Raw genomic sequence first — 21,206 nt, forward strand, 5'->3', positions numbered from 1 at the left:
TCCCCTGGTGGTGACTAGGAGACAGCTGTGAAGGGAAATCCAACTTCTGCAGGACCCCAGGAAATGCAGTGGACGGGGCAGGGGTCCAGCAGTCCGCTCCTACCCCAGACTTCCCATCTTGGTCCCTGGTGCCGCCACCTAGCTCTTCCACCGGGGCTAACCCTCAAGTCCCCCTCTTCCCTCATTTCACTCCACCTTTGCCACTTCTCACCCTGCGGCTCCCCCAGGCTGATCCTTCCTCCCCCTCACCCCTCATCTTTGCTACAGCTTCCCAACTGTTTTCTCTGCTGTCCGGACCACTGTGGTAGTCTTTACACAGAAGCCAGGGTGATCTTTTATTATTTATTTAAGTAGAAGTTATATACAGTAAACTACACAATCTCAAGTGCATAGCTTGATACATTTTTATATTACATAATCATTCATGTAACACCCACCCAGATGGAGATTCAGAACATTTCCTGGTAAGAATAGACAGACTTACCATATGATCCAGCAATCTCATTCCTGGGCATATATCCGAAGGGAACTCTAATTGGAAAAGATAATGCATCCCAGTGTTCATAGCAGCACTCTTTACAACAGCCAAGACCTGGAAACAACCTAAATGTCCATTGATAGATGAGTGGATAAAGAAGTTGTGGTATATTTGTACAATAGAATACTATTCAGCCTTAAAAAATAAAATAATACCATCTGCAGCAACATGGATGGACTTGGAGATCATTATTCTAAGTGAAGTAAGCCAGAAAGAAAAAGAAAACTACTGCATGATGTCACTTATATGTGTAATCTAAAAAAAAAAAGACACAAATGAACTTATTTACAAAACAGAAACAGACTCACAGACATAGAAAACAAACTTATGGTTACCGGGGGGAAAGGGGGTGGGAAGGGATAAATTGCGAGTTCAAGATTTGCAGATACTAACTACTGTATATAAAATAGATAAGCAACAAGTTTATACTGTACAGCACAGGGAACTGTATTAAATATCTTGCAGTAATCTATAATGAAAAAGAATATGAAAATGACTATATTATGCATATATATGACTGAAACATTATGCTATACACCAGAAATTGACACAACATTGTAACTGTACTTCAATCAAAAATTCTTTAATTAAAAAAAAAGATACAGAACATTTCTAGCCCCAGAAACCCACCTAGTTCCCCCTCTCTCCACAGGTAAGCAGTATTCTAATCTCTGTCACCATAGGTCCATGTGGCCTGTGGTTAAACCGCAAAGAAATGGAGTTATCATGTAATGTGCACTCTTGTGTCTTGCCTAGCACACTCAGCACGCCCTCCAAGGTGTTACGTGTATTTATACATTTCCTTTCTATTATTAAGTAGTGTTTCATTGTGTTGATGAGCTGTGTTCATTTATCCAGTCTACTTCTGGGGAACATTTGGGCTGTTTCCAGTTGGGGCTAATAAGAATAAACTGCCATGCAACTTTGGTCGACAGAAACACTCATTTCGCATAGGCACATGCCCGGAGGTGGAGGTGCAGTGTCACAGCGGAGGCAGAGATTCGGCCTCAGCAGATACTGCCAAAGAGTTTTCCCAAGTGGTTGTACCAATTTACAGTCTATGAGCAATGTATGAGAAAAGAGCAATTTTTAAAACGTTTTATTTGGAAATAATTTCAAACTTACAGAAAGGTTGCAAGAATAAAAATAGTACAAAGAGCAAACTTATGTACCCTTTACTCAGATTAAACTATATTTTATGTCATAGGATTCTATCTGGATACACACATACAAACATACATAAGAATATATACATATATGCACACAATATGGGATTTTATACAGTATGGGATTTTATATATATAAAACATTCACGTATGTATATGTATATATGTATATACTTTCTTCTGAATCATTTGAGTGTAGACTTTTCTTCACTTTCTTTTTTTTATTATTACTTTTCAATTGAAGTACATTCAATTACAATATGTCAATTTCTAGTGTACAGCACAATGTCCCAGTCATGCGTATACATACATATATTTATTTTCTGGAATTTTCTGTATTTTCCTATGGTCTAGAATAGTTTGTGTAACTATATAGGGATTATATAGGAATAATCTGATCTTTAAAGCCTAGATAAAACTCAACTGTGAAACCATCTGGGCCTGGTGCCTTTTTCCCACCTCCAACTTTTTATTTAAAATTTCAAATCTACAAAAAAAAAATTGAGCCCTCTTCACCTAGATTCACCAATTTTTAATATTTCGTTACATTTGTTTTCTCTCTCTCTCTCTTTCTCACTCATGCTCTACTCTGTAGTGTGTCAACTTAGCTCAACTGGACCCAAATGTCCTAGAATTCTCTCCCCTGTGTGGTTCCAAGTTGGGTTGGCCACAAAATAAATCTGCTCAAGATTGGAAGGGAGCATGCTTTTTTTTTTTTTTTAAATGCTTTGCACTTTGGTGGAAGGAGTCAGGCTCTGCTGCAGCTGGCATGTGGTTGTCACTGAGCTGCTAACTTGCCTTGTTGGTTTGGGGACAGTACCTGGATCTGTATTCTCCCTGGCTCCTGCTAGGTCTCCTTCTTTGGCTTCTCTGAGTCCTGGGCCAGCTATGCATGCAGCTCTGTGGCAAAGGACACCAGTTCTGTTGCTGGTCACTTGCATCATTGAGGATAGAGGGGGTAGGAGACAGATGTGAGCTCCAATTTGTCCTTGTGTGCCCCCACTTCATGTCCATCTCTCCTTTCCAACTACTGGTGGGTATACAGGCCGTGCACAGTCTGTTCCAGCAGCACTCACAATGCATGAGATCTAGTTCCTATTACCAACCCCTTATTCTATACCATTCACAGTGGCCTGGCTGTTATGGATCAAACACACACACACACACACACACACACACACACACACACATAATCTAAAATTTTTTGCTCAACAATTTCAAAGATGAAATGCAAACATCAAGACTTCATTCCTAACTACATTTTAAAAAATGTATCTCCTAAGATTTAGGGCATTCCCCTACATAAGCAAAATTCCATTATCCCAACCAAGAAAATTCCATTCTCGCACCCAGCAGGAAATAGATATAATAATACCTAAACACTGTCTAGATTCAGATTTCTCTAACTGTCCCAATAATGTCCTTATAACTGACTTTTAAAACTCCAGGATCTAATCAAAGATCCTCCAGTGCCTTTGGTTGTCGTATCTCCTTAATCTTTTAATCTAGAACAGTTTTGCCTTTTATTTTTTCCCTTTTATGACTTTGATTTTTTTTAAGAGTCCAGGTCAGTTGTCTTGCAGAATGTCCCACCATCTTGATTGGTCTGTTTCTTCATGACTGGATTTAGGTTGAACATTTGGGGCTAGAATACCACATAGCTGTTGTGTATTTCCCACTGCATCATCTTAGGAGTCACTAATATTAGTTTGTCCTCTACTGAACTGGAGTCTTTTGGAATTGTCAATGGAAATAATCAATAATCAATCTATGCTGAAGAATAGAGAAGAGTTTTATTTGAGCCAAATGGAGTCCTATACCCCGGGAGGAGCCCCTCAGTAGCTCTGAGGACTTCCCTGTTAGAGCTTGGTTTTCAGCACAGTCTCCTACCTTACCAGAACAAAGAGCGTACATCATATCAACAGGACTACATTCTTTCAAGTTTTCAAAGGAGATGTAGTATGTGGACAGCGAGACAGCAGGACCCTCGTGTCTGGGAAGGGAACCTTATCTGAGAGAGTGTTAGCATTATTTATCATTTTCTTTGAGACAGACATTCAAAATTTTTTTAAAAGCAGTCCAAAAGTGTTGACAAGGTTGGGGGTTACAGGCCTGGTCCAGAGTCTTGAGTTAGCTGTCAGTTACCGCTGTCATCTTCTTCTTGTCCTGGCTTGGTGGTGCTTGCCTTAGTCAGTTGAAACTGGGTGTCAGAAACAATGGTTAAAGTCCACTTAGGCGGAGGGGGCTTTTTTAAAATGAGAGATGTGAACCCATGAGTCTATGCCTTTTAGTTTGGCAGTGCGTGGATTAGTTAATAATACCATTTTCCTTTCCAACATGGCTGCAAAGAATCTATTTGATGTCTTTTCCAATAAATAAAATCTCCAGATTGTAATCCATGATCTGTAAGGTCTTTATCTCCTGACAGCTCACTGTGAAAGAAATTAGCTATCAACTTTTCATTTCCTTTAAGTGCCTTAATAAGATCCCAGCAATAATGCAATAGATCTCTTTTGAGTAAGGTTGGTTCATATAGTCCCTCACCCAGTCACATAAGCCATTCTGCTATTAATTCAAAAGGAGACAGCTGATGTTTACCAAAAGGTGAAGATCTAAGGTTGAGAAGCAAGGGCAGAACTTTTGGCCATGAGAGATTAAATGCTTCTGAAAGTTTTGCCAGTTCAGTTTTGGTAGTGCTGTTAGTTCTTTGTACCGAAGATGATGAGCACAGTGAAAATGCTGCCTTATTGCCCAAATATTACAAATAGATTTAATTATTTGTCTGGTAAAGTGAGTTCCCTGGTTACTATATAACTCGGAAAGAGTTCCACAAACAGGAATTACCCTTTCAAATAACAATTTATCTACTGTTAAAGCTGTTGCTCTCCTGTAGGGAAAAGCTTCAATCCAGTGTGAAAACATGCAGATCATTACAAGATGTATTTATATCCTTGAGATAGTGGACTTTGGACAAAGTCCAACTGATGTACTTCAAAGAATCCTTTAGGAAGGGGCAAGTGGCCTTGTGACCCATGAAGTGGTTTTCCAGGATTATACTTAGAGCATATAGTACAGTGAGTATATACTTTATGAACCACTGTAGGAGAAAGTTTCCAAAAATATTGTTTTCTCCATAAAACCATTCTCTCAGTTTCCTAGTAGGTTAAATAATGTACATTCTGGAGTAATAGCAACCATGTTTCAACGGGCACTATAGGTTTTTGTTTTTTTTATCAAGTCCAAACCATGTTTATGTGAAGTGGTCAAACATCCCCCTTTTTGTTGCCACACCTGTTTCTCTTCTTTCGCAGTGATTTCTTGAGCCTGTAAAGAAGGAAATCATTTACTAGATTAGCAGTGTTAACAGAGGGCAGTGGACATTCTCGAGGCTGAGTGAGTTTTTAAAGCTGCCTGTTTGGCTGCATCATTAGCAATCTGATTTCCTTGGGCTTCCACAGTGCCAGACACGGAACGCTTGGGTGTTTTAATAATTGCCAACTGTTTTGTATAGTATTTAATAACTCTGCAACCTTTTCTTTTCCATTTTTTAATAGGCTATCCTGAAAAGGTTAAAACCCCTTATTGTTTCCATGGCATTCCAAATTTGTGTGCCACTCCAAAGGCATAACCACTGTCAATATAAATATTTGCTATTTAGTCTCTAGCTAGTTGACAATCTCGGGTTAAGGTAATTAATTTGGCTTGTTGTGCTAACTTTGTTTCTGGTAAATAAGAGCTTTCAATTACGTCCATTGTGGACATTACTGCATATCCAGCTCAGTAATGTCCCTGCTCTTCCTTTAAGTAGGATCCATCTTGTTGATAAAAAAATTAATCAATGGTCAATTTAAGAAAGATATAGAGAATTTAATTTGAGCCAACCTGATGGATATAACCCAGGAGACAGTCTCTCACAGAGCTCAGAGAACTGTTTCGATCACCAGAAGCTGAGAGGACAGTTATATATATTTTTGAGATAAAGGATCATACATCAAAATGACATATTGGCATTTTACATAAAATTCACCAAAGATACATAGTATCTGAGTATCCTGGCTCATATGTCCTAACAAACCCTAAAGGATCTTGGAAAGAGTCTGGGAAATCCTTAGTTACATTTTTAAGTTCAGTTCTAATCCAGGCAGTACACATTAATATAGGCTCAGCTCTTCCTGGAGGTTTCTCCTTCAGAGATGCAGGAGGAGGAAGGGCAGATAAATCAGGGTATGGACATTCAGAAAGGAGAGGACAGAAGGCACTGAAGGAGGGGAAGAAGGAGGAGATGAGGGGAAGTTAGCTTCTGAGCTTTTCTCTAATTTAGCAACAGCTTCTGATAATTTTCCGTTAGTAAGGATGCCATTGTATCATTACCACACTTTGAAGCTTCTAAGTACCACCTGAAATATGCTTCCCATCCGGTCTGTGTAATTTTATAGCCGGCTTTTTTTCCCCATTGTGCATGCAATAAACTAATTTTGGTAAGTTGAAAAGTTCCCCATTTTGGCCTCTTAAGAGTTAAGTTATCTTTTGTTAGATCTTCCCATTTTACCAAGCACTTGTGGTATCAGCTCTGTGCCTCATTGCATCATATGGTATCAGACATAAAGCCAGCGGAGTTCCAGTGGGTGGCTGCCTGCCTGGGAGCTGCTTGGCTTTAGAAGCATGGTTTTCTATTTTCTTTTAGTTTTGTCTTTTTATAAACTCTGAATAATTCCTAGGGCCAGTGTAGTGGGTCCAAAGTGTGCCGCTTCTGAGCTTAGCTCCTCAAGGTGTCACCCTTGAGTTAGTCCTGCTGTTTCGTGTCTCAGTTTCTCCCACCAGCAGTCTAAATCCACAGCGGGGGCGCTGAGCACTGAATGACAAGTTCATATGTGTGCCCCTGGATGAGCTATAAATAACTTAAAGTGTTTGATGGGGTTCCCTGTGGGTCTACTACTCATCAACAGGATTAATCCTCAGACATTTCCACTAGGTTCTCAGTTGCCTTAGGACACCTTGTGGACAGAAAGAGCAAATGTCCCTTTCCTCGGAGCTGAATAGGCTGAGTCACTTACTTTCCTATGTGTTTGTTCAGACCATATATACACAATCTTTCCAATTTAAGCCAAATTAAATAAGCCCAGCCAATACAAAAACAGATACTTAGATCAATGGAACAGGACTTAAAGTCCAGAAATAAACCCACGGATTTATGGTCAGTTAATCTACAACAAAGGAGGCAAGAATATGCGATGGAGAAAAGATTGTCTCTTCAACAAGCGGTGCTGGGAAAACTGGACAGCTATCTGTAAAAGAACAAAATTAGAACTTCTCTAACACCATATACAAAAATAAATTCAAAATGGATTAAAGACCTAAACATAAGACTGGATAATATAAAACTTTTAGAGGAAAATACAGGCAGAACACTCTGATATAAATCACAGCAATATTTTTTTGAACCAGTTCCTAGAGTAATGGAAATAAAAGCAAAAATAAACAAATGGGGCCTAATTAAACTTAAAATCCCTTGCACAGCTAAGGATACCATCAACAAAACAAAAAGACAACCTACAGAATGGGAGAAAATATTTTCAAATGATGCAACCAACAAGGAATTAACTTCCAAAATATACGAACAGTTCATACAGCTTAATATAAAAAAAAAACAAGCAACCCAGTCAAAAACTGGGCAGAAGACATAAATAGATATCTCTCCAAAGAAGACATCCAGATGGCCAACAGGCACATGAAAATATGCTCAACATCACTAATCATTAGAGAACTGCAAATCAAAAGGAGGTATCACCTCACATCAGTCAGAATGGCCATCATTAAAAAGTCTACAAGTAATAAATGCTGGAAAGGGTGTGGAGAAAAGGGAACCCTCCTACACTGTTGGTAGGAATGTAAATTGGTGCAGCCACTATGTAGGATAGTATGGAGGTTCCTTAAAAAACTAAAAATAGACTTACCATATGATCCAGCAGTCCCACTCCTGTGCATGTATCTGGAGAAAACTCTAATTCAAAAAGACACATGCACCCCAGTATTCACAGCAGCACTACTTAAAATAGCCAAGATACAAAAACTATCTAAATGTCCATTGACAGATGACTGGATAAAGATGTGATAAATACACACACACACACACACACACACACACACACACACACACATACATACATACAATGGAATACTACTCAGCCACAAAAAAGAATAAAATAATGCCATTTGCAGCAACATGGATGGACCTGGAGATTGTCATTCTAAGTGAAGTAAGCCAGAAAGAGAAAGAAAAAAACCATATGATATCATTTATATGTGGAATCTAAAAAAAAAAGGACACAAATGAACTTATGTGCAAAACAGAAACAGGCTCACAGACATAGAGAACAAACTTATGGTCACCAGCAGGTAAAGGGGATGGGAAGGGATAAATTGGGAGTTCACGATTTGCAGATACTAACTACTATATATAAAAAAGATAAACAAAAGTTTCTACTGTATAGCACAGGGAACTATATTTAATATCTTGTAGTAACCTATAATGAAATAGAATATGAAAACAAATATATGTATGTATATATATGATTGAAACATTATGCTGTACACCAGAAATTGATACAATATTGTAAACTGATTATACTTCAATTTTTAAAAAGTAATAATAAAAAAAAGTTAAAAAAAAAAAAGAAGAAGAAGAAAGGCCAATAGCTCACTCCAAAATTCCTTCTAGGCTTTCTCTGCCCAGGAACTTCCCCTCAGTTCCCCGGCTTGGAAATTTCCCCAAGGTCCCTTCCACCCAGGAAATGTACCAGTACCCTCTTAAGGCTCCAGGTCTTAACATTTTCAAAGCTCAGATAAAACTCAAGACCATTTGGAATGAGGTCCAGATACCAGGAAAAACTCACCCAAATATCTGAAAGATGCTGTGAAGCAGGGGGCTCAAGGGAGTTGTGCTCGGTACCAAGCGCCGGTCCAAAGTAAGACTCCAGGTGATCACAGGTGGGTTTCTCTGATATCCTGCAGCATACGTCTAGCAGTGTTGACAGAAATAATCAATCTATAATAAAGAAAAAAGAGTCTGATTCAAGCCAAATGGAGGATGCTAGCCCAGAAGGATCCTCTCAGTAACTCTGAGGAATGACTGCTCTGTTGAAGGGTGATTTTCGGCACAGTCTCCTACCTTACCAGAACAAAGAACATACATCAGATTGACAGGACTACATTCCTTCAAGGTTTCAAAAGAGACAGATTTAGTATGTAACACAGTGAAACAGCAGGACCCTGGTGTCTGGGAAGGGAACCTTATCTTTGAGGGAGTGTTAGCATGAATGTCGTGGGAAGAGAGTTATTTATCTTTATCTTTGAAACAGACATTCTTTACCTTAAAGATTGAAGTAGATGTGCTGTATGTGTTTGATAGATCTTGAATCAAGCTGTTTGAGTTCACACAAAGTTCAGGCTGAACCATGTAATAGCCAAAATGATGTCCCCACACCTCAATATGTGAAATATTTCTCCATCAGAATGCAATCTCCTTGGTTATCTTTCTAATCTCTTCCATGGTTCTTAGTCTGTTAAATTTTTCTACTTCTTAGGTCGATTTTCATAGTTCGTATTTTGCTGAAAAAGCATATTTCCTTTTGTTATTTTAGTTTATTACCATAATATTTTAAATGATTACTTTAATAATATCCTTATCTGTTTATACTGCCTTTCTCATTCCTAATGTTGCATACCTTTGCTCTCTGTCTTTGCTTTGACTTGCCTTTATTAAGATTTTTCTCATTTTATTTGCATTTCCAAACAAATTTCATTTGTCCTTTCAGTAATTTTTCCTATTTTATTTCTGTCAGCTTTCATCTTTTTCTCCCCTTTTTCTTCTTTTTAAAAATTTATTTATTTATTTATTGTTGGTACTGGGGGTTGAGCCCAGGGCCTCATGCATGCTAAGCATGCACACTACCACTGATCTTTACCCTCCCTCCTCCCCGCTTCTGTCTTTTACTTTATTGCTATTTTTAAAAATTTCTTAGGTAAAATATTTGATTCATTTATTTTTGGTCTTTTATTAACAATAAAAGCATTTAAGGCTGTCAGTTTTCATCTTAGCATAACTTTAACTGTGTCCCAGACAGTTTTAGTATGAAGAATTCACTTCCTTACAGAGACACTTTTGACAATAAAAGTGTACTGTAATACTTGGGTAATAAGAAGTGAAGGAAAAAATACACAGCAGGGAGGGTATATAGCTCAAGTGGCAGAGTACATGCTAAGCATGCACGAGGTCCTGGGTTCAATCCCCAGTACCTCCACTAAAAAAAATCTATACATAAATAAATAACAATTTTAAAAAAATACACAAAACCCAACCCCACTAGAGTCCAGTTACGTCATTCCAGGATTTCCCTACAGCAGTCAGAGGGGAAAATGCAGGAATTAGGAGCCATGATGGGCAGAGCAATGGCAGAGGATTTGATCTTGCTTCTCAAGGAAGGAGACAGGCGCCCTTTTAGCCGGATGAAGTTCAAAAGTTGGGTCAGCAATAGGGGTAGTGGGATGGTGAGAAATTGATCTCAGAGAAAGAGTGCAGTGGCAGTAGATTTATCTTCAGAGTAAGTAAAAGACATTTCTTTGATTTTTTTTTAATGAAAAATAGATTTTTAGCATCAAAGAAAATGCCAAGGGGAAAAAAGCAAGCTGCAACCCAGGATGCAAAGTTCTCCCTCCTCTCCTCCTCCGCGAGGCCCCAGCAGCAGGAGGCTTGGGGGCGTAGGGGGTGTTCGCGGCCTTTCAGTGAAACAGGGCAGAGAACTGCTTATAAATATACTTGAACAGCTCTTGGGCTGCTGTGCTTTTGCCAAGGAAGGCAGCAGGCATTTTTAGGCCCCAGGGTGGGATGTCCCAAACAGATGACTTCAGATTTCTGGGGATCCATTCAACAAAATAATCACTATTTTTGTTTTGTACATTAAACATCTGCTCAACCAGGGCATGGCTGTGATGCATTTAAGGAGGGGCTTAGCAACAGCTGGGGGAGGGTCACAGCCTGGAAGGGAGGGCAGGAAAGACTTGGGGGTGAAGAGGACCCCACTAGGGATTCCACATGGGGATGCTCTGAAGGTCTGGGCAGTGAATCCGGAGCCTCTGGACAATCAGATCCAGGACCAAAGCCTGCCTCACCAGCCTGCCCAGTGATGGGCACTTAAGATACCTCTAGGATGGGCAGGTGGTGAAGAGGGAGTCTGGCCCCCAAGGTGGACCGCCTTGTCTACCTGCTTCCTGACTCAGAGAGAGTAAGAGATACCCGGTGTGATTTAAGACAAGCAGCCCAGGACCCAGGTTATGCATAAATGGGAAGTGGGGAAACTGATGTCCAGAGGAAGAAGTGACTGTCTGGGGACCCAGTGAGGCAGGACCACATGCCGAGCGCTGGAATCCTGGCTCCCCCAAAGCAGAGTCCTGCTTGGTCGGTACCAGGGTGGGGAAGGCTCTTGGCCCTGACTCTTCATGGGGTAAGGGGGGAAGTCAGCTGTTGTTAAGGAGAGGGGTGAGTGGGGAAAAGCCAGGTGGGAAGATAGTAGACAAAAAAAAAAAAAAAAAAGGGAGAAGGAGGGAGAGAGGAGGGGCATGGAGAAGAGGTAGGAAGCTGGGGGTCCAGAAAGATAGCCTGTGTTTAATTTGCACTGGGAGGGGCAGACATCCCTGCTTTTCTCAGGCTACTGAGAGCTTTTCAGGGTCTGCTTTACAAGACACTGGTGCTGGGGTGAGGGTATGTCTGATGAGGACCCTAGGCACCTTGTTATGAGCTGGGATGGCGGTTAAGGTATTACTAAGTGATACTCTGCAATCTAATGATGGGGCAACCATCCTCCCAGCCACACTCTGAGCCAGGAGACTGAAGTTTTAACAAATCAGGGTGGGAGGTGCGCTTTAAGAATAATAAAACAAAATTACAGAAACAAAATTAGTTACAGAGCCTTGCAAGGGGCCATGTGCCCTCCAACTTTGCTCAGAACTATCTCTGGTCTCTCCTCCCTCAGCCTCTGTAAGCCAAGTCCCACCAGCTCCATGGAGCCAGGGAGGTGGGAGCAGGTGGTGCCATAAGCATGGACTTGGGGGTCAGACTGATGAAATAAAACTTACATTTTAAGGCAGGACAAGAAATTTTAAACATAAAATACTTTCTCTCCTCCTCCTTCCTACTTTAGTGTGCAATGTGCATTTGGGTTGTACATTAACCAGAATTCCTTAAAAATCGGAGTGCCTACTCAACCATAAAGATGTATTTTTTTTCCCTTTCTTCTGACACCAGCAATGTAACCTCTTAAAAGATTAGCATTCTTTCCCAACTCTGTAAGGGGGTCATGGTGACTTACTGCTTGCTTTGTTTGTGCTTACCTGGACTATGTGTCTTTGGTGAACTTTATGTAATATGTCAGTATGTCATTTTGATGTACAATCCTTTGTGTTGAAAATGTATATGACTGTGCCTTTGATTTCTAATAGGTGGAACAGTTCTCAGAGCTCCTGAGAGTCTGTCTCCTGGGTTATAATCCTCAGTTTGGCTCAAAGAAAATTCTCTTTTCTTTCTTGATTGTTAATTGAATTTGCATTGACAAGACAAACCTGGACTGACTAGGCCACTTCCTGGTGACCCAGGCAAGTCACTGCATTCTTGAAACCTCAGTTTTATCATCTGTAAAATGGGCAGGATATTTATCTCCTCAGGACCACTGTAAAGATTAAATAAAATAAAATAATATGTAAAGCACCTAGCAGCATCTGACATATCAAAAGCACTCAATAAGTAGCATGCCCAATATATGATAAGCATTTTATATATGATTATAATAATCATCCAAAATGGTTTCCAGCTTCATTTCAAAATGCACATCTTCTAAGGAAGCCCTTTTTAAAAAAAAAAAAATAAAGTGTAATATACACCCAATAAAGTGCATAATTCAGTGAGCAGCTCTGCGAATTTTTACATAAATATACACTCATGTTACTACCACCCGGATCAAGACACAGAACACTTGCAGAGCCGCAGGGGCTCCCACGTCTCTCTTCCCAGTCAATACTCCTTGCTCTCCACACCCAAGAGATAGTTTTCGTGATTTCTACTGTCATAGATTAGGCTGTTTCTGAAACTTCACGTGCTTGGACTCACAGTGTATAATTTTGTGCCTGGCTCCAAAAGGTTCTAGAATCTAGAGATGCAACAGAGCTCTGTGGTTAAGAATTTAGGTTTTGGGCTCAGACATACCAAGGTCAAATCCTAGTTTGCCCAGAAGTTGACTATGTGCCCCAGGATGTGTCATGTCTCCGTTTCCTCATCTGTAAGATAGATATAAATGATCATACCTACTCCATAGGGTTTTGGAGGGAATTAAATGAGATACCATGCACAAAGTATTGGGCACATCAGGGTGCCCAGGAAGTGGGAGGGGTTATTTTTACTCATCTTAGTTATGTTCACCCCCTCCCATCCCTGCCTCTAGGCTAGGACTCCACTATCTCTGATCTAAACAACTGTTTCAGCCCCGCTCCTGGCTTCTCATGGGGAGACAAATGAAGTCCAAACACAAGACTACTGTCCATCCTTACCTCTCACATGCCAGGATTTGAATCCTGGCCCTGTCACTTATTGGCTGTGTGATCTTGGACAAATGGCTCAGTTTCATCATCTGTAAAATGGAGATGATAACAGTAAATACCTCATAGGTGACTAATAGGGTTAAATGAATGGATATATGTGAAGAACTCGGATAGTGCTTGGCACATAGTACGCCCCTTATATGCTATCTGTCATCACCCTCATCTTCACCATCACCTTTGTCATTACTAGGGGAGGGGTAGTCCCTAACTGTGCAGGGTGAGGGAGGGGATCTGGTGGTTTGACTCCACCTTTTCTTTACCAATCTTTTGTTTTCGGCCCCAACTTTCACTCCCACCTTTGAGAGTACCTAGTATCAATGATTCTTGAATTTTCCCAAGATTCTGTGGTTGAGTGGCTGGTCTCCTGGAGGTTCATATGTCCAGTTTCTCTTCTCTACTCAGTCATTAACCCTCAACTACATGCCGCTCATCTTCCAAAGTTTTGTCACTCTCTCATCTCCCATTGCCTCTCTTTCTGTTCTTTGTGTCCTGGTAGATTTAAACTTTTTATAATTCCCCTGCTACTATTTTAGTGGGGTTTCAGGAGGAAAAACATCCACTTGATATAACCAGATCTATTTTTCTAAAATAAAATTCTGAAGCAAAACATTAACTGTTCTTTATTCTTGGGGAAGGAGGACAGGAGAATTTGCTTCATTACTTTTCTGTGTTTTTTAAAGGTTTCATTTTAAAATGAGAGATGCCCCCCTATTTAAAAAATTCCCTTGATTCTGATCCCTTATGGTTTATACAGCCATTTCCTTTTTTCGTCTTTCTTGCAGAAAAGAAAATCCACACTTTTTTGAGAAGTTTGGCAGACAGCCTCCTTCATCTCAATCCTTACCTGTCTTCCCTCTGACTTTTGCCCTGGTCACCAGTGACCTCTAACAGGTGCACACACCAATGCTTTTCATTTTTTATCAGAGCCCTGGGGCATGAGATGCTGTTAACGACTCCATCTTTCTGCACTCCTGGCTCACCCTGTACCTCTCTGGCCATTTCCCTTCTGGCTCCTTCTGGTCTCCACTCCCTTTGCTCAGCCTTAAACTGGACTGTTTCCCAGTGTCCTTCACAGGACCAGTCACTAACCCCCTGGGTCATCTGAGTCACTCTTCCTGGCATCATCCACATTGTATGTGCTGATGGGGATGCCCAAATATGACTCCTGACTTTGAATTCATACCCAACAGTTTCTCAATGAAGCCTAGCCTGCATTTTCCCTTTAAAATGCAATCTCCTTCCACACCACCTAAGCTTAATCCTGATCACCCTACTCTTTTATCATAGCATTTATCATTTTTTAACAGGCTATATATTATTTAGAATGCGTTTCCCCCTATAGAATGTCAGCTTCAAATCCACAGGGAACTTCTCGTATGTTTATTGCTGTATCTGCAATGCTTAGGATAGTTCCTGGCACATAGTAGGTGCTCAGTAAATACTACTGAATTAATAAATGCCTCCACACTTTGCCTATGCCAGAGGTTCCCAAACATGGCAGCCTTTGAGGCGCAGTAATTTTTTCATAGCATCCCAGACCGAAAGAAAAACGTAATAGCTCCGTTTACAAAGTGGTCAGGACCAAACAATTTCTGTTATATCCCAACAGCTTAGTCACCATTTGAAAAAATCCAGTACTCATAATTTGAAAGAAAAAAATTTTAATATAATTTTTAAATAACCATCATTCCTTACTAATAAGATATGTGAACCTTCTCAGACCTTGGAATCAATCGCATCAAACATCGACACTCTCATCTCTTGTTCCACATTGATTTTCATGAGTTATTTGCTTCTTACCACATCAATTGCTGAAAACTCAGCTTCACAAAGATATACCATCACAGAAAGGAACTTAGTAGAGTTTAATATTGAAACTGTGAACTATTTCCAGCTAGTAGTTTTCACAGTGTCCAGCAGATGATAAGCACCACTGTGTTCCTCTCCGAACTTTAAAACATCCCACTGTGCTCCTGTTTGCTGTGGCACTCCAGGAACCATGGGCCTAGGCTCTTTCCTTTGGTTGGATTTGATCTTCCCTCTCCTCAGCCTCCAGGCTCAACTCAAATGTCACCTCTTCCATGAAGTTTTTTTGGCCCCATTGGCCAAAAACAAACCACATCTAAACCAAATTACTTCTCCTGTTGGAATGAAAACTTCTTCCTCTGGAATATCACGGCAATTTAATATAATTGTGTAAAAGGCATGAATTATTCTCTGATACCCACGGTGTAAAAAATGTCATATTTCTTTATTTTTCCAAATTGAATTAAACTTGCTTTAAACCCTCACTGAGACTTCATCTGTGAGGCATTTGTGTGTGGCTCTCTCCTTGTTCCTGGACTGGACCTGGACTGTGGGACTTTCACAGTCCAGGCAAAACTGAGCAGTCCACACAGCTGTCCTCAGAGGCTTCCACCACAATGCTCACCAGTCCATTCAAAAGTGATTGGCCCTAATCTGCTGTCTGGAGCCAGGCTGAGCCGAGGTACTTATTCCTGGCTGTCAAAGTTGCAGGGCAGGGGGTGGGGGTGGGGGGGAGTCCTGGTGCTTAGTACACAGGCATTCACCCCACCACTACCCCTGTCCAAAGTCCTGACCACTAGGAGACTATGTGCGTGGGGGAGAAGTCAGTGCCTCTCAGCACTTGCTGCTTAGGGGACTCTAACCTCCCCCTTAGGAAAGAGGTATTAGCTCCCCAGAGTTTGCATGCAGGGAGCCTGGGGGATGGATGTGGCCTTCAGATGTGTTTTGTTTAGCCAGTGTCATATTATTAAATTAAAAAAAATTCATTACAACACAAACTTATTGGGAGATGTGAAATTTCTGCAATCAAGATCCTTGGTCACTGCATGGAAACCAGCGGTTGGAGCTGAGTAAGGACTGCTCTCCCGGGGCCAGGTGTATGCTTTGCCATTGACCACATCTGTGGTATCACTCACGTCTGCCTCACCCCTCCAGTCCTTTGAATTTGAGACCCCCGCCTAGGCTTTAGAAAACGAAGCCTTTTGGATAACTATTCTAACCTCAAACACAAAAAAACTGTTAACTCACTCTTCTGGGCAAGGATGTACCAAACTCAAGCACTCCAGGCCCAGCTGTTCTTTGTAGGTGTGCGGACGGTGGGTGGCTGTGTTGGAGTCAATTACTTCATTCTCTGCCAATGAACTTCAGCAGCAAAAAAGGCAGGATAGCAACTGAACTCTCCATAACCGTATTCAGAACTGATTTACTCTGACTCAAGTTGTAATTAATGCTATTAATAGCTAACATTTATTGGGTCCTTAATAGAGTCCCAGCACTAGGTAAAGAATCTTACAAATATTATCTTGTTGAATTCTTTAGAAACTACTTCTAAAAGAATGCCCCAAAATCTAAAGGCCCAGAGGCCAGGAGGAGAGGGTGGGGGTGAACACAGAAAAATGCAGCTGCTGCTGATAATGCAGCTTAAAAACAGAAGGGAGGTAGGTGCAAGCCTGAGACTGTCGGAGGAGAGGCCCAGACTCTGGACCCAGGGCTCTCCCACAGGCCTCAGTGTGGCGGGGACCCAAGCCGGTCAGTCCGCGGTATCAGTAAGTCTGGTGGAGGCAACTGCACTGGGTTGCTTTAGTCCTTCTCTGGTCCACCCCATTGCTTATGCTGGGTCGTCCGGCCCTCTCCCCGTTCTCGGCCCCTCCATGCTGCTGCCTGTCTCTAGTCCCTGACCCGACCCTCCCCCCAGCATCTCCCCTCTCCACTCCGCATCTGTCTGCCCACCTGCCTGACTCCTGGTGCAGTACCCAAGCCGCAGGCAGGCTCCCCGCTGTCACGTGACCCTTGCGTAAATCACAGGACTCTTCCCGCCCCCAACGCCTGGCTGGCACCCGGGCTCTGCAGAAGCTGCAGGCCACGCATGCGCAGCTGCAGGCGCACCTGCCCGCGGGGCAGGCGGGGCCGCGGAGCAACCCAGCGCATCCTGCGGATGCAACCCCGCCCAAACCTCAGGCTGGGCTGGGATGCGGGGTGGTGGACCTGCCTGAGTCCCAACTCCCAGGAGGTTCTGCTTCCCTTTGCTGATACTCCCCAGCAGGTAGTCCACACAGCCAAACCTGTCCTTAGGTCTGGGCACTGGGCCAGCGCCTGGGCGCTGGACATCTTCCCTTGGGCATCAGAAAGTCGAAGCTAAAGTCCCTGGTCGGCACTTAGAGCCTTGTGACCTTGTGCAAATTACTTGACCTCCCTGCGCCCCAGGAAGATGGAATAATAATAGCACAGAGCTAGTGGGGTTGTAGTGAGAATTCGATGAAAATTCATGAGCCGTTTGCATGGTGCCTGGCGTGTTATCAATCGTATGTGCAAATAAAGAATACAGAGCAGAGATAATACTGTGAGGTGACTGAGGGAAGATTTTATCCTATCGTGTAGGTCATCTTCCTGGCTCCTCAGAGGCACTCTTTTAGAGAAGCCTGGAAATTTTATTGTCCCTGTTTCACAGGTAGAGAAATCAAGGCTTACAGATTTCAAGAGGTCTTGAAGCAGATCTTGCATTTCACATCCAGATAGATTCCAATCTGACATTCTGGAGTTAGGGGTTCCTGAGTGAGTTCACAGTCTGTCACCCTACTCGCTTTTTCAACCATCCTACTTAAAATAACATCTGTTCTGATTTTTGCCATCCCTAGTAAACATCTCAGGTATGCATCTGCAAGGAAGAATCTTTTTTTGTCCTTCCTTCTGCAGAAAGAAGGAGCTGCTATGTTTTATTTTCTGTGGCCTTAGGTCTCCAGGCAGATTCTAGGCCACTTAAAAGTCCTAGAGCTCTGCAGCAAGGACTGCCCTTAGGGGCTTTCCTTCCCACCCCGTCCCTCAGAATCTCTCCCTTCTTGTCACACTGGCCCCTCTCTGTCCTGGAAAAGTCAAACTCCTTTCTGGCACTTGGTCTTTGCTCCTTCTGTATATCTGCCTAGGACACTCTCCCAGTCCCCTCTTGCTACCTTTTACTCATCCTAGGAAGCCTGCCCTGACTGCACCCCACCTGGTCCACTGTGTCAGGTGCTCTGTCATTTGCTCTCGCAGCCCTCTATCCTTCTGCTTCAGCACTTATTAGAACAACAACTCAATGCTGTGTGTGACTGTTTGATTCCTGTCCATCTCCTCAGCTAGAATACTGGCTCCTTTGACATGTGCCAGAGGGTCAAGGAGGGAGCATGTGACATTACAAATGTGTCCTAGGTTTCCTCACATTTACAAACTATCTCTTTCTTCTCCAAATGCAACCCAAGGCTATCGGTACCTTCCTTGGGTAAAGGAGGAGCCCAGACATGAAGAGATGGCAGATAAACACTTTCCCTCTCTGTGAAGCCGTATGAAGTTTCTGTTGGGGTAGACTGAGGTGAGGGTGAGAAAATGGTCAAGTCTTTGTGCCCTGGGGCTGGTGGCTGAACTAGGTAGGACATGTAGCCTCTTGTCCTGGCTCTGCCAGTGTTCACTGTGTGACCTTGGGAAATTCCTTCTTTAGGCCTCAACGTCTTTAGTTGTTTCTGGTATAAAATAATGGTTCAGAATTTAGATTCTGAATCTCAATTTCCTCATCTGTAAAATATTATATTTCTTAGTAATGTTAAGAAAAGGACCTAGCTCACAGAGCTGTTCCAAAAATGTAAAGAGTATTTATTGATTTTATGACTATTAGCTCTCCCATCCATTTTTACTTTTAATTGGCTCAACTCATTTTTCTCTGAAGCCAGAGGGAAGCCCTGTTTCATATTTTAAAAGCAGTCTCCCTCGTCAACAAAATCCAGAAAAAAACTGACCTAGGACCACTTTGGTAAATGTGGATTCCAGGAAGAAGATACTGAGACCAGAGTCGTCCCACAGCATATTCCTGTTAGATTTGGGACCTAGATATTTCCGGACTTGGTTGCCCAAAGACTAGGATCGGTGTCTGCCTTTTAAGTGGCCGGAGCTCCAATACCTAGAACAGCAGCTGACATACAGTAGTGGGAGAACAATAAACATATGCTGATGTGATACACAACCTGAGAGCAAGTCTCATGCTCAATTCCTGAGCCTATTTTTTTTCACCTGAAAATGGAGATTAAAAACAATGTCCAATTATTGTGAGGATTTAATATGATGATGCATGTAAAGCATGGAGCTTGACACAAGAACTCTGTGAATGGTAGATTTATGGATATGGGTATCCGGAGAGATAGAGATGGTGTCAATTAACCTCACGTAATGTTGCGGCTGGGACTGGGTACTACTAAGGGATTTAGCCTCTGAGTTCCTTCTGTGGGCAGGGGAAAATGGAAGGCTCTCAGAAACAGGAAAGACAGGTCCATAGCAGGGTTTCAGAAAGATGGAACGTGTCGGTAACCTTTGGCCAGGGATTCAGATGGGGAGGCATCTGATGGGACCTTAAGACCCAGAGTCCCGGGAGCGCGCGGTTGCCCGGGCGCGCGCGGCGCGTGAGGTGAGGAGGAGGGAGCGGCTCTCGCGCCAGCCAGGGACCGCCTAGCGTCCAGCCGCATCTCGGCGGGCGGGGCCGAGCCACCGGGCCGCAGTGCTATTGGCGGAGGCGCGCGGGTGACGCTGTCGGCAGGCGCGAGGTCCCGCCCCCGCCCGGCCCCGCCCCCGCGCGCGCGCCGGCGGGTCGTCAGCCTCGCTCTGGCTGGCGCCGCGCCCCCGTGCCGAGTCCGCGCGTCAGTCGATCCCGAGCGCGGCTGCGGGGCGGCGGGCTGCAGCCAGCAGAGCGCGCCGACCCGGGGAGGCGGTGGTGTCCGCGGGCGTCGCGTGAGGAGGCGCGGAGCCCGGAGACTCGAGCAGCGCGATGGCCCCCATTGGCCTCAAAGCAGTGGTCGGAGAGAGTAAGTGGAGTCGGTGTCCTCCCTGCAGGCGGTGGCTGCGGTTGCCGGGAGAAGCCGGGCACCGTACCTGACGGTAGCGTCCCGGCCTCCGCGCTGGCCGCTCGCCCCGCCTGGCCGGGGGCTCCCGGCTGGGAGGGTCCCGTTATTCCGGCGCCGCCCTCCTCGGAGAGAAGTCCCTCCCGGCCTCCTGCGGCCCGCGCCCTCTTCCCTTCTTCCCCCGCTCTTTCCCGCATTCCTCTCTGTTCCCCCACCCCTCCCCTCTTCGCCCCATCCGTCTCTTCCCTCTTTACTTCCATTTTCCTCCACCCCCATGCTCCATCCCTCCTTCTTCACCATAGCACCCTATCTGTTCCCCTTCACCTCGCCTTACCCCCTGCGGCACACTACTCTCCCCTGCACCCCCATTCTTCACTCCCATTACCTTCCCCCCGTATCCCTTCTCCCTTTCCTCGCCTTCTTTATTCCCTAAGCTCCCTGATTCCACTCCTTTTTCTGTCTCCAGTCCCTCCCTCTTTCCCACCCTCCTTCGTGAGTCGTGACGAGCGAGATCCCGGCCTGCGTCCTCCTCCTCCTTCCTCCCCCTTCCCCCTCCCTCCCGGGAGCCGGAGCCGCGGTCCCCGGCTGCAGAGACCCACCTGGGAGCGTCTCCGCGCGCGCTGGCTCAGACGCGCCGCTCGCCCAGCCTGGGCCACTCCTGGCACCTGGAGAGGAGAAGCCTGTTTTCCGAAGGCTTGACTCTGCTGGGCTGAGGCCGCCTCATTCCTCCTCCCTATCCAGGGTCTTGGCTTCCAGGGCGGGGTCTTATCAGGATCCTGAACCGTCTTAAATCACCCGGGAGACCTGGAAAGCTTTAGTGTACAGAGGGAGGAGTGGCCCTGCCCAGCACCGCAGTCTGCAATCTGTCTCCCGGTTCGCAGGACTCAGCCGGTGGTTGGTTTCGGGCAGTTCAAAACACTGTTGCAGGGAGGAAAGGATTGTTCATGGATTTGGATGAAAGGCTCAGCGTTA

The 21,206-nt window shown here is 43.8% G+C and overlaps 1 protein-coding gene and 1 long non-coding RNA gene across 4 annotated transcripts in view; one reads left to right on the top strand and one right to left on the bottom strand.

The window, feature by feature from the left end:
• Nucleotides 1-1,622: 1,622 nt before the first annotated feature.
• On the bottom strand, nucleotides 1,623-20,999 carry LOC116663268. Of its 2 annotated transcripts, none has more exons than XR_004319498.1 (3): nucleotides 20,834-20,999; nucleotides 8,598-8,749; nucleotides 1,623-5,028 (listed from the first exon to the last, which is right to left on the bottom strand). It is a non-coding gene; the product is annotated as an uncharacterized LOC116663268 (long non-coding RNA). The 2 variants fall into 2 exon arrangements; XR_004319497.1 differs by lacking the exon at nucleotides 20,834-20,999 and adding an exon at nucleotides 12,319-12,674.
• Nucleotides 19,974-21,206, top strand: part of STXBP1 (syntaxin binding protein 1) — a 62,314-nt gene continuing 61,081 nt past the window's right edge. Inside the window, exon 1 of one of the 2 annotated variants that reach the window (XM_032478498.1) lies at nucleotides 19,974-20,198. In XM_032478498.1, coding sequence (XP_032334389.1) covers nucleotides 20,162-20,198 — 37 coding nt within the window. In that variant the 5' untranslated portion in view covers nucleotides 19,974-20,161. The remainder of the gene's footprint in view (nucleotides 20,199-21,206) is intronic. The other variant, XM_032478499.1, reaches the window with a different exon arrangement.

The sequence above is a fragment of the Camelus ferus genome, chromosome 4, assembly GCF_009834535.1.
Source record: "Camelus ferus isolate YT-003-E chromosome 4, BCGSAC_Cfer_1.0, whole genome shotgun sequence".
Classification (NCBI taxonomy): Eukaryota; Metazoa; Chordata; class Mammalia; order Artiodactyla; family Camelidae; genus Camelus; species Camelus ferus.